The sequence below is a fragment of the Carassius carassius genome, chromosome 16 (genome assembly GCF_963082965.1).
Source record: "Carassius carassius chromosome 16, fCarCar2.1, whole genome shotgun sequence".
In the NCBI taxonomy this organism is placed as follows: Eukaryota; Metazoa; Chordata; class Actinopteri; order Cypriniformes; family Cyprinidae; genus Carassius; species Carassius carassius.
Window position 1 is genome coordinate 11,629,304 of NC_081770.1, and position 14,504 is coordinate 11,643,807.

Below are 14,504 nucleotides of genomic sequence, written 5' to 3' on the forward strand. Positions count from 1 at the left end.
TTTTTTTTTTTTTTTAAGAATTTTATTCTGCTCACCAAGCCTGCCTTTATTTGATCCAGAATACGGCAAAAGCAGTAATATTGTGAAATATTTGTACTATTTAAAATGACTGCTTTCTATTTGAATATATTTTAAAATGTAATTTATTCCTGCAATTTCATTTTTTTAGCATCATCACATGATCCTTCAGAAATCATGCTAATATTCAGAATTGCTGCTCAAAAAAGGTTATTATTATTATCATGTTGAAAGCAGAGTAGAATTGTTTCAGGATCCTTTGATGAATAGAAAGTTTAGAAAATCAGCATTTATCTGAAATAGAAATCTTTTGTAACATTATACATGTCTTTATCATCCCTTTTGATCATTTTAAAACATCTTTGCTAAATAAAAAAGTATTAATTTATATAAATCCCATTTTTATACCAGGTTTGAGTTATACACTGATTTTCTGTCATGGACCTCCTGAATTTGCATTGGCCACCCCCTGTATGAAACTCTAGCTCCGCCACTGTTTCCATAGCATTCAGATTGACTGAGCCTTGAATAGTTGCCTGTCTAAGTCAACTTTAAACAATGAAAAGATAGAAACACAAATGTATTATGTACAATTTCTCTGTATTCTCTTTTGAGTAGACAAAAAATCCAAAGAAAGAATCTTTAAAACAAAAAGAAAAGTCACCAACAAAATAAGATTGAATAAGCATTAAAAAAATCGTATCTTTTTTTTTTTTTTTGGTCTGAGAATATTGCCAATATACATGAAGTCTTCTTCAGAAGAATGACAAAAACTGCAATTCACTTCAATGTCTGACTCATCTTTAAATAAAAAAAGGGAAGTTGTGGCCTAGTGGTTAGAGAGTTTGACCCCTAACCCTAGGGTTGTTGGTTTGAGTGTCGGCCCGACAATACCACGACTGAGGTGACCCTGACTACCCACTGCTGCGGGTGTGTGTTCACTGCTGTGTGTGTGTGCACTTTGGATGGGTTAAATGCAGAGCATGAATTCTGAGTATGGGTCAATGTCTTTTCACTTCAATTTCATATTTTCTAAGAAAAGCGGGGGTAACATATTTTAATAGGGTAACATTTATGAATCAACTTAAAATAGTATTGCTTTTACTTTATTGGTGATCACATACTTATGAGGCAAAGTCAATACTTCCTCCCATGTGTGGAGCACACTGTGGTGTTTCATTACTGAATTAATGTATTTTTGAACAAATCGAATGAGCCAATGATTCAACGATTCAAGAAAATCACTTCATGAATCAAGGGTCACTTGCTTTTTTTCAGCCACCTACTAGTGGTTTCTCTTTATTTATGCAACAAGTAGTCCACTGAAGGCGAGATTAAGAACCAGAGAACAGCTTTATTCCAAAAGTAATCTAAAATACGAACATAATCTAAACAGAGACTCGGCAAGAACAGACTTGACTTGGCAGGAACACTGGTGATGGGGAGATGAAGCCTCATGAAGCACTGAAGCTTTTCATCCAAGTGGTTCACAAAAGGCTTCATTTCTCGAGGTTTAATTTGCTCACAATACCACTTGGTGGCCAAAGAGTGCAAAACATGCAGAGACATTACAGATGACCTGATGTAATCTATGATTACAGTTTTGCACCAGTTAAGGCTTAGAAATAATGGTGAAGAAGAAAATAATCCATTTCCACATAGCCAAATCTATTTATTTGGTCACTAATGAACAGACTTAACTTGAACAGACTTGACTCACCATTACAGCAGGTTACAACAATACTCGACTGGAGACAATGGCAACATGAAGGCTATTTTTATCAGACAACCAGAACCAACCAATGAGAGACAGGACACATGACTAACACAACCAATGAGAGAAAGACACATGATCAAAGAACAATAGCAGGATACCCTCAAATTGGGGAATTCCATGACTAGACAGGGACCATGACTTATCTCCAAAATAAAAGACATGAGAGCAATGAACATGAAACCCAAACCCCATGTTACAATTTATCCATGACAGACCTAAACCACCCAAGATACCAGCACAAAAACACATATAATAATATATTTATAGACAAAAGTGATCCCAATGTTACCGCCAAAAAAAAACAAAACTATAATAATAAAAAATAAAACTTCTGGCCCCAGAAGGAAACCAGTATATCAATCATATTTCATTTTATAAAGCTAAATATCTTTCTTTAATAAAAATGTGTCTAAAAATTTAGCTAATTTTTGTTATTATCTAAAGTAAGATACAGGACCCCCAACCCACCAACCTCCCATTCTCCCTGAATTTTTAAAAAGTGTTTTTACAATTCGATCACTGCTAATATCTGATAATGTGCCCTTATACCATAGGGGAAATGCAAACCAGTCTTGAAATATCACACCGGAGGAACAAAGCCAAAAGTGTTATTAGATGTCACCTCCAAATAAGTCTATATAGAAAAACCATGCACACTCTGAAGGGAAGTGCACAAACCACAGACTGCCATCTCTGATCCCTCTCATCTTCAGTGTGACATTTTCAGTCATACCGAGACCTTTGATAAAACATTTCGTACTTATATAAAAATCTTATTTTCAGTATTGAGGACTTTTTTTTTTTTTAACTGTTCTGGTGTTCAAACTGCTGAAGAAAATGCTTCACCTGATTTTTTTCCAGTTGTGCTTGTGGTGTCTAGTTGGTAAGTTTTAAATGTTTTATGGTGTCAGTACGTACAGAATCAATGAAAACGATTTTGCATGCACTGTTAATGTCGTATAATGATGACTGTAAATCAATCGATGTGATTAACAACTCAAGTAAGCAAAACAATTGTTTACCCATATCTTATCTTATTTTATATTATATTATGTTAACTTACTTTGATTATGCATTGAAAATCAAGTCAAAGAGTTGTTGCAATTATTATTTTTTTTATTAATAATAATAATAATAAAGAATTGTTTACAGCAATTAATTTCTGTTTGTGCTCCAGGCGTGTCTGGTGTTGAAGTAAAGTCAGTGACGGTGGGAGATTCAGTCACTCTATACATACAGAGAGACGATGAAATCGAGTGGCGGTTTGGACCAACCAAAATTCTCTTAGCTGAAGTCAAACAGAACAATATCTTCATATTTTATAATGATAGTGCTGGTGGGAGATTCAGAGGCAAACTGAACCTGGATTGGACTGGATCTCTGAGCATCATAAACACCAGCACCACAGACTCTGGAGATTATATAGTAACCAGAACTAAAACAAGTGCTGTACTATACACATTCAGTCTTGGTGTCTATGGTGAGTAAACGTTGCTTGGTATACAGTCTATTCACCCTTTAACATTGTCAATCAATGTCGAAAATCTATCTGATAATGGAAATATAGATTCATTTGTGTCAGCTGCTCTTTGTATCGTATTGCTAAATGCTGCGTTTCGTCTCGTACTCTATAGCATATGTTGTCAGTCTCGTGCGCTTGCTGACCATTTTTGTGAAACAGTAAAGTGTGTTCAGTTGAATTCAAGTTGCGTTTTGTCTGACGGGTATAAAAAAAAGGTTAGTATACCGTGGCAGCGGTTGCGGCAGCCCTTCAGTTAAGTCCTCCTTGTGTCTAGCAAGAAGAGTGTAAAGACCATCGACTCTACCGTGCGACTCCACTGGGCAGAGACACTGGCAAGGAATATATGTATTGTTTTGATTAATCTTTTTTTTTTTTTCCTTCTACTTGTTTAATTTCGATTTCAGTTTTTATAGCCAATTCTTACTATGTGTTTCCAGATCCCTACTATCACTACCACTCACAAACCACACATCACACAATGGTAGGCAGCGCAATCTTAACAACCTGCACACTTTGCCTATGTCTGCTAATACACTACTTTCTTTTTCTGCTGGTCTCTGGAAATACCAGTCTGCTGTAAACAAAGCCGATTTCATTACTTCTATTATTAGTCATTCAAAGCTTAATCTCATGGCCCTAACAGAGACCTGTATCAAACCAGAGGACACTGCTACACCTGCAGCACTCTCCAATAAATTCTCATTTTCCCACTCCCCCCATTTGACTGGAAGAGGTGGAGGTACTGGTCTGCTCATTTCTAATGATTGGAAATGTAATCCTTTACCATCTTTGGGTATCAACAGATCTTTTGAATCTCATTCAGTTACTGTTACCTACCCTCTTAAAATACATTTTGTAGTTGTCTATCGACCCCCAGGACCACTGGGTAACTTTTAGATGAATTAGATCTGTTGCTCTCAACCTTTCCTGAGGATGGTACTCCCCTAGTTATGCTTGGAGATTTAAACGTCCACTTAGATAAATCTCTGTATGCTGATTTCCACACTCTGCTTGTCTCTTTTGATCTCAACCGAGTGTCAACTACTGCTACTCACAAATCAGGCAACCACCTGGACCTTATTTATACACGACACTGCTCTACTGATCATGTTCTGGTTACTCCACTGCACACGTCGGATCACTTCCTCATCACTCTTAACCTCAACATGGTCCCTGAAACATCACATACACTGTAAAAAAAGTCAGTAAAATATACAGCAAAACACCGTCAAATTTCAACGGTAATGGAGCGTAAAACCAAAAACTTCCTTTTACTTTATTAAATAGATTGAATAACCGTTAATTGTGAGACTGGATAAAACTTTGTTTTTTACTGTAATAAAATGTTGAAATTATAAATATTTTCTGTGAAAACAAATAAATATGCATACATTTTACAATTAAATATTGTAATGTTAATAATGTCTGAAAAACGTAGATTTTACGGTATTATTTGAGTAAAACTACATCTTTTGGGGTTGTGCACATTGGAATTCACAGTATAAATCTGTAGATTTTTAAGCAAACAAAAACATCCATATTTACAGAAGCAAGATGTTAAAAAATAGGGTCCACCGTAATAATACCACCAGTAAATACCATTTTAAAAAAGCAAATATCAGCAGTAAAAGACAATAAAATTGATAGTGTTTTTTATTTTAAAATTCAGATACTGATATACAGATTAAACTGTCAAATTTACGGTAAAATACCGGCAGCTGTGGTTGCCAGGAATATACGGTGAAAAAAATGTGGAATCTGTAAAAGACAATACGGTATACTGGTTTTACCAAAATCATGGAAGAAAAAAACAAATATATTTGTCAATTATACAGTAATTTTATGTAAAAAATGCAACATAGCTTTTTACGGATATAATAATATATCACTGTAAAAAAAAAAAAAAGTTGCATCAACTTAAAAAAATAAGGCAAATTATCGCAAGTGCTTTATTGAGTAAACTTAAAAAACGGGACTAAAGTCCACCGAACTTATAATAATAATAATAAGTTGTCACAACATAAATAGTCAGGTTAACCTTAAAAATATCAGAACAAAATATATTTTGTTTACTGAACACAAGGCCTATTATCTATAAGCATACACAATTTTAAAGTGAAAAAAGTGGCATGACATTCAGCCAAGTATGGAGACTTATACTGAGAATTCATGCTCTACATTTCACCCATCATGCGCACACACACACAATCATTTACGCTGCAGCACCCGGGGGTTACAAGTCTTGTATATTAACTTCTTTACTCAATGCGTTTTACACTGAACTCAACACATGGTACATAATGCATGTTAAATAAATCCAGTGTTAATTATACCTTCATACGTTAGCAGTCTTGTGGCATGAAGTCACATGTATTTAACATTTTGTTTGTTTTTAAAGGAACTATTACATGACTATTACTAATAATATAATTACTATATTGCATATTTTAACATCAACCTAATCCACTGGGCAAGGTTACATACAATGGACGTCTTTTTATGTCTTTGCAGACGTTGAAAAGATGTCCACTGAGGAGACAGAATGTTTTTATGATGTCTTTTTTTATGTTTTTTTATGTCTTCTGTACGTCCGATATAGACGTTCACAGATCCTCCTTACAAGGTTTTGTGACTTTATTTCTTTCAGACATCTAGAGAAGCTCTTATTGAGAATTAACAGAGGTTTAAATGTTGATACTTGATTCACTTGAAGTCACCATTGTGGTGGAAAGTGTTTGGTTAGTTGGGATCTTGGTCCAGTTGCTTCTTGTGTTAATTTGGCTCTTGCTGCTGTATCAGTGTATTTTAAAACACTGTTTTTGTGGTAAAGAAAGACGGAATTTAAGAGAATGCAGGTGTTATCAGCTCTTTGTTGGTTGATATCAGCTCAGAGCTGATATCACCTGAGCTCATTTAAATCTTGTCTTTCTTTGCCACAAAAACAGCACTTTAAAATACACTGTTACAGCAGCAAGAGAAACTAACACAAGAAGTAACTGGACCAAGATCACAACTAAACCAAACACTTTCCACCACAATGGTGACTTCAAGTGAATCAAGTATCAACATTTAAACCTCTGTTAATTCTCAATAAGAGCTTCTCTAGATGTCTGACAGAAATAAAGTCACAAAACCTTGTAAGGAGGATCTGTGAACGTCTATATCGGACGTACACAAGACATAAAAAACATTTAAAAAAAAAGACATCATAAAAACATTCTGTCTCCTCAGTGGACATCTTTTCAACGTCTGCAAAGACATACATTTATTTAACATGCATTATGTACCATGTGTTGAGTTCAGTGTAAAATGCATTGAGTAAAGAAGTTAATATACAAGACTTGGTATGTCCTTGTGCTTTGGACACAAACTTTCAATAATAAAAATAGTTATTTGACCCGTGTTATGGTCTTTTATTTATTTAGACGACTTGAATAATATAAAGTTGTGGCCTAGTGGTTAGAGAGTTTGACTCCTAACCCTAGGGTTGTGAGTTCGAAACTCGGGCTGGCAATACCACGACTGAGGTGCCCTTGAGCAAGCCACTGAACCACCAACTGCTCCCCGGGTGCTGCAACGTAGATGATGAACACTGCTCTGGGTGTGTGTGTGTGCACGATGGGTTAAATTAAGAGCATGAATTCTCAGTATAAGTCTCCATACTTGGCTGAATGTCACTGTCACTAAGTTGCCTTATATTAAGTTGATGCAACTTTTTTTTTTAAAGTGTATATATTATAACTTTTTTTTTACTGCAAATATCTGTAAAAAGCTATGGAAAGTTGCATTTTTTACATAAAATTACTGTATAATTGATAACTGACAACCACAGCTGCCGGTATTTTACCATAAATATGACAGTTTTTTTTAACAGTGTACCCCTCCACATGTCATCTTTCGACATAACCTATGCTCACTCTCATCCTCCCAGCTATCTGCAATGGTTTAATCTTCACTAACAGTGCTATTGATACTTTCTGCTCCACTCTTACATCTTGTTTAGACACTAGTTGCCCCTTGTCTTCCAGGCCAGCCCATAACACCCCTTTCGCCTTTTGTTTATCTGATGTTCTACGCGAACACCGTTGTAAGCTTAGAGCTGCTGAAAGGGCGTGACACAAATCCAAAAATACTACTGACCTTAATGTGTATCAGTCACTCCTCTCTTCCTTTTCTGCTAATGTCTCCACTGCTAAAACGACATACTACCATAACAAAATTAACAATTCAAAAAACAACTCTCGCAATGCTTTTTAAAACATTTTCTTTAATTCTTTGTCCTCCTCCTCTCCCTCCTGCTTAATCTCTAATAGCTGACGACTTTGCAACGTTTTTCATTAATAAAATTAAAAACATCAGTGCACAATTTTCCAAACCAAAATCCATTAAGCTCAAATGACCAGCAAACATACATTCATTCACATCCTTCTCTTAACTCTCTGAAGCAGAGGTCTCCAAACTCATCCTTTCTAATTATCCTACTACTTGATCCTATTGAGATCCATCTCATCTCCTTTAAGAACTCATTTAGAACTACAGACCAGTTTCCCTTCTTCCTTTCATTGCAAAAACACTTGAACGAGCTGTGTTCAACCAATTCTCTACATTTCTCACACAGAACAACCTCCTTGACAGTAACCAATCTGGCTTCAGAAGTGGGCATTCGACTGAGACGGCCTTACTCTCAGTTGTTGAAGCTCTAAGACTGGCAAGAGCAGAATCCAAATCTTCAGTACTTATCCTGCTTGATCTGTCTGCTGCTTTTGACACGGTTAACCACCAGATCCTCCTATCAACCCTACTGGCAAATGGCATCTCAGGAACCACACTTCAATGGTTTGAGTCTTACCTATCAGATAGGTCCTTCAAAGTATCTTGGAGAGGTGAGGTGTCCACGTCTCAACATCTAACTACTGGGGTGCCTCAGGGCTCAGTTCTTGGACCACTTCTCTTCTCTGTCTACATGGCACCATTAGGTTATGTCATTCAGAAACATGGCTTTTCATACCACTGCTATGCTGATGACACTCAACTCTACCTCTCATTCCATCCTGAAGATCTGACGGTAGCGATTCGCATCTCAGCTTGTCTAACAGACATTTCTTGCTGGATGAAGGACCATCACCTTCAACTCAACCCTGCCAAGACAGAACTGCTTGTGGTTCCAGCAAACCCATCGTTTCATCACAATTTCACCATCAAGTTAGGCACATCAACCACAACTCCTTCAAAAACAGCCAGAAACCTTGGAGTTATGATTGATGATCAGCTGACTTTCTCAGACCACATTGCTAAACTGTCCGGTCCTGCAAATTTGCTTTATTCAACATCAAGAAGATCAAGCCCTTTCTTTGGGAACATGCTGCACAACTCCTTGTTCAAGCTCTTGTTCTGTCCAGGTTGGACTATTTCAATGCCCTCTTGGCAGGTCTTCCAGCCAATTCTATCAAACCTTTACAATCAATCCAGAACGCGGCTGCAAGATTAATTTTTAATGAGCCAAAAAGAATACATGTCACATTTCTGTTTATCAATTTGCACTGGCTATCAATTGCTGCTCGCATAAAATTCAAGGCATTGATGTTTGCCTATAAAACCACCAGCGGCTCTGCACCCCTTTACCTATATGTATTACGTCAGACTTATGTGCCCTCTAGAAGCTTGAATGGAAGTTGAACGTCTGGAAGTGAACGTCGCTTGATTGTGTCATCCCAAAGAAGCACAAAGTAATTTTTACGGACTTTTAAATTAAATGTTCTCTCCTGGTGGAATGACCTGGCCAACTCAGTCCGAGCAGCTGAGCCCTTAGCCATCTTCAAGAATCGGCTTAAAACCCATCTCTTCCATCTTTATTTGACCCTCTAACTTTAGCACTATATTCTAAAAAAAAAAGACGTTCTACTCTTTTTTTTTTCTTTTTTTTTTTATAATACAATTATAAAAAGACCTCTAACACTAGCTTGCTCTATTCATTTTCTATTCTATCTGTTTTCTTTTTATTTATTATATTATTTAAAATCCCTTGCTGCATTTAAGCTAACTGAGACTTGTTATACTGTAGAACTTATATATAATTGCTCTAATTTGTGAGTCGCTTTGGATAAAAGTGTCTGCTAAAAGACTAAATGTAAATGTAATGTTGCACTGTTTTGCTAATGAATGTTGGTCAGTTGCTATGACGCAATGTCTCTTGTTTAAAGCGCTACATAAATAAAAGTGACTTGACTTGACTAATGTAAATGTAATTAACCAGATGATCAAACTCTCTAAGACTTCCAACAGATTACTTACCTTGCATCATTTAAATGTAGGCGTATAATGTAGGTATATTGTTTTATACATGCCTGGATCGGTGACCAATTGATTAGTTTCACTTCTTTCTGATTTTGAGCTGATCCGTTATTTTACCAGCGACACAGGCTTTAACTTCAGCCGTGCATTTACACTTTCTTCTCTCTGATGACCCCTTCTCTCCAGTGTTGCCAACTTAGCAATTTTGTTGCTAGATTTAGCAACTTTTCAGATTTCCCTAGCAACTTTTTCTTTCAAAAGCTCCTAGCAACAAATTTAGCTTTTTTATTATTATTTATTTGGTAACTTTCAGCAACTAAAGTTAAAGTTGCTATTTGCAATTGTTCAGTAATAATTAGGTGTGTTCGTCTTGAAGCAGCTGTTTTCACAGTGCTTTGACGTCAAATACCGATGCACAGTTCTGCTTCAAGTTGAACACACTTATTATGGTATACATTGTTAGTTATTAGCTTGTACCTGTGCTTGTTGATCAGTTAGTTGATCTAGTAAAATAGAAAAAGTAGTAAATTTCCAGGAATTTATGCTTATCCATTATCTGTTGAAACCCCTTAAACCGAAAACATAACATACAATGCGTAATTTAAAATGCAGATAAAAAACCTGTGAAAAATAAATATGGAAAATTATTTTATACTATACTATTACTTACAGACATTTCTTAGAGTGTAGCATACTAACAAACTACTAATACACTGCTTAAAACTATAATTGGTCAGAATGCATTGTTTTACTAGCTAATAAAAAAAAAAATATATATATATATATTTATTTTTTTATTTTTTTTGCTGAGATTTGATGCAGTGACAATTTTGCGTCGTGATTATATGATGTCATCGTGCAATGACATCACAACTTCATTTAGCAACTTTTAGCAAACAATTGACCTTTCTTTTGCAACTTCCCATGAAAATGAGTTGGCAGCAATGCTTCTCTCTCACACATGTCTCATTCTCTGGCTAAATAGTACTTCCCTTACGAAAAAGTAGTGTACTTCAATTTTATTTTACTAAGTATACTTAAGTAAAGTTCAAGTATATTTTTAAGTATACTTTATGTAGCAAGTATCCAAATATCAGTGTTCTAGTAGTATACTTGTATACTGTTTCAATTCTCCTTTGGAATAAATTGGCCCATTTTCTAGTATATAAAAATATACTTTTAAGTATACTTTATGTATAACAGTAGCAAACTTTGATTACACATCCACAGAAAGAACAGGGTATCTGCTTGTAAAAAAAAAAAAAAACATTTTATTCAAGCTTCATGCATAATTTTTTTAAACACTTTAATGTGTTTCATAAAAAATAAAGAACTAACATTTTGAACAAAAAGCTGAAAAAAGACTATGAATTGGATTCAGAATGATAATCAAAATGTAGATGGAGTCGATCAACACCCCAAAGCTTGACTGTAATAAATATCTCTTCATCGGTCAACATTTTATTCCATAACGTTACAGTTTTGATATTGTTTCATGTCAGATGATCGCATTACATGTGCTAGTATCTGGTGTAGTGATGTGTTGTTTTTGATGTGACTCAGGAAGAATGGGGAGTGATGACTCGGGGAGTGATTCGTTCAGTCGCGCATGCGCAATATTCTATAGGTTCTGTTCTGCTAGTAGTAATTCACCTGTCAGTCAATGCACTCTTGAGCCGGAAAGAGAATTGATTAGTTCATAGTTTAGGTCTATTGGGTTTTTGGCTCGTTCCTTAATCACGTGACAGACCCATATGCTAACACAATGCAGTCTTGAGTTGGAAAGAGAATTGATTAGTTCATAGTTCGGGTCTATTGGGTTTTTGGCTCGTTCCTTAATCACGTGACAGACCCATATGCTAACACAATGCAGTCTTGAGTTGGAAAGAGAATTGATTAGTTCATAGTTCATTATCATATACTATGGGCCTTATACTATGCCCTAAAAGTATATGCTGCTTTTGTAAAAAAACACTTCTAAGCAGAAAAAGCATTGCTGCACACCTACATATCTCTAGCAGTCGCTCACGCCGATGGAAATCGCTGCATAGATGTAATAACTTTACTTTCTCTGTTATGTTTTCCAGCTCCTGTTCCTGTTCCTGTCTTTATAAGACACTCTCCACAGTATTCATCATCATCAGAAAGGTCATCAAAATGTCTGTTGCTGTGTTTAGTGTTCAATGTGAGTCATGTGACTCTCTCCTGGTACAAAGGAAACAGTTCATTGTCCAGCATCAGTGTGTCTGATCTCAGCATCAGTCTCTCTCTACCTCTGGAGCTGGAATTTCAGGACAATAATCCCTACAGCTGTGCAGTGAAAAATCACATCAGCAACTACACCAAACATCTGGACATCACTCAAATCTGTTCAGGTAATGTAGCTCTGATATTAGCGATGATTTAGCCAGTCTATAGTCCATTAATCATAATCTGCTGGTGCTGTGATTGATTGTGTTTTCACAATAAAACAATGCAAACGCTAGACTCTCCTACTGAACTTGCTATTTTTCCCCCAAACTACATGAATCATATTTTTAGTTTTCTAACGTTCTTCTTATTCTTCTCTCATAAGACTGTTCCACTTGTAGTTCTGCTGAAACTATGATTCGATTGGGCCCCGCTTTTCTTCTGGGCGTGCTTGTGGGTGTCATTCTGATCTATCTGGTTAATGGATGCAGAACCAGAAATCATCAACAGAAGAAAAGCATGCAGAAAAGAGCAATGGACACGGATCTAACATATGCAGATGTCCGTGGAGAATTCCTTTGAGAAAATATTATTTCAAACCGGTGGAAAAAAAATCATCAGGTTTGGAAGAAAAAAAAGCTATTTTCTGTGCGATACTTCAGATTCATTAGCCTATCATAGATGATCAAGATGCATTAAACAAACCAGTCTGCTTATGAAAACAATTAAAAAAATAAAGGTTAGAAAAATACAAGTCTGTAATAACAAGCAGCATAACAGAGTGTTTTTGTCCAGCTAATATAAGCTAATATAAGTAGGCTTGGCTGCAGCCTTGCACTTCGCACATTCACATTTATACAAAGCATCCGCTCTTACGTTACTTTTTTTTTCCCCTTTGCAAAGAATAGTGCCTTGCTAACCCACTGCGATCACTATTATTAAAATGCTAGATGAATATATGGCTCTGTATGTCTCTTTTATTAACATCTGTAATCTCTCTCAATGTGATAGCCTACAAATTCTTAAGAGTTGCTATGCAAGATCTAATATGAAAAATGTTTATGCAGTATATTTCATATAGTCTTTTATTACTTTTTTTCATGCTTTCATGTAGCCTAATTACATTTTTGGGCTTCATTTCTGACCACTGGGAAAATGTACTGTTTGCAAACACAACAACATCATTCATTTACAGCGATATTGTTGACTTGATTGCAAATTAATTTACAGATACTATTTAAACTGAACTGAGCTGAACTGCCTTTAACTGTCATTTTGCATTATTGACACACTGTTTTCTTAATCAATGGTGTTAAGTTGCTTTGACGCACTCATTTTTGTTTAAAGCACTATATAAATAAAGGTGACTTGACTTGACTTCATCTGTGCTCACTGTTGTTTGTAAAATCTGTAGTATAGTCACAATAATTACAAGTTAAAATCAATCCATGAACAGTTCTGCATTTTCAGTTTGTTGCATGACTCATTCAATTTAATATAAAATGTGTTAAAAACTATTTATTTCAGCATCCACATGAGCACCAAACAAGAACTGAGAATTCAAGCATTGAGAGTAGCAGATCTATTACATCTATGGCTAAAATTATTAACATTAATAACATTATTATTTTACAACGTAATCACTTTTTATCCAGAAAATACTACAAACACCACCAGGTCATTTAAAATAAGAACTATAGTTGATAATATATATATATATTAAAAAGAAGAACGACCTAAATGTATCATGGATGTGGGTTTCCATTAAAACACCCATCAGAGAAGTTTCAGAATGAAGCGTTAAATGTGAAACCAGAAGATGAAAAAAAGAAGTGAGCAGTGTAAATGCATGACCTTCAGTTTATATCTGACTCTCATGTTGAGCCTCACTGGTTTCCTGACTTCTGCTGATCTACACATGTTTGATCTGATCAAGTATTTTCATTGTGTTCAGCTGATAAAATCCTTGTTCGGTTCAGTCACTGTTTCTCTGCTTTCCACAAATCACAATCAAACTCCACAGACCGACTAAAACTACTGTTATCAGCTTCATCAGTCACTGAAAAGATTTCAACAAGAGATGAGTTCAGTACAACAATCTGAAGACTGTTACACTACACGAATAAGAAATGTATTTCTGTGCAAATAAAGTAACAAACAAATTAATTTACACAATACTGTACTAAGTGTTCTACAACTATAGTGTATACTATACTAAAATACACTACAGTTTACTGTAGTAAAACGTAAATTACATTATTTATTACAGTTTGTCAGTTCACTATACTACACTATGCTGTAGCATTCATCAACAATGTGTTGTTAATACTATAATATATACAGTAAAATACACTTTACTATAGTATGGTTCAAAAACACTATAGTATTCACTATGAATTACTATAGTATTTTTCCATGTGATTTCTCATAAAGACCCTGCTGAAGCGCCAACTAGTGACCGAACACGAAAAAACAAGTGTCAAAGGACTTCAAACTGTAACCTATACATTTGTATTACTATACTGTATACTATAGCCCATATATTCATAGCCTGATCCTTTAATGTAAATCATACTCACAGCCTGATCCTGTTTTGATTTAGATTTTGATTTGATCTGATGCTGTTGGAGAAGCTTAATTTCCTCACAGAACTTATAGATTAATCCCTTTAATGGAATAGTGATATTTTTTGTTTTGTTTTAACAA

At 35.3% G+C, this 14,504-nt stretch overlaps 1 protein-coding gene across 1 annotated transcript; it reads left to right on the top strand.

Annotated features, from left to right (window-relative positions):
- Positions 1-2,478: 2,478 nt before the first annotated feature.
- Positions 2,479-12,854, top strand: LOC132160302 (uncharacterized). The gene is made up of 4 exons (XM_059570066.1): positions 2,479-2,678; positions 2,973-3,275; positions 11,696-11,983; positions 12,184-12,854. Exons 1-4 carry the CDS (start codon positions 2,633-2,635, stop codon positions 12,378-12,380), a joined length of 834 nt encoding a protein of 277 aa, XP_059426049.1. The 5' UTR covers positions 2,479-2,632; the 3' UTR covers positions 12,381-12,854.
- The last annotated feature ends 1,650 nt before the right edge of the window (positions 12,855-14,504 follow it).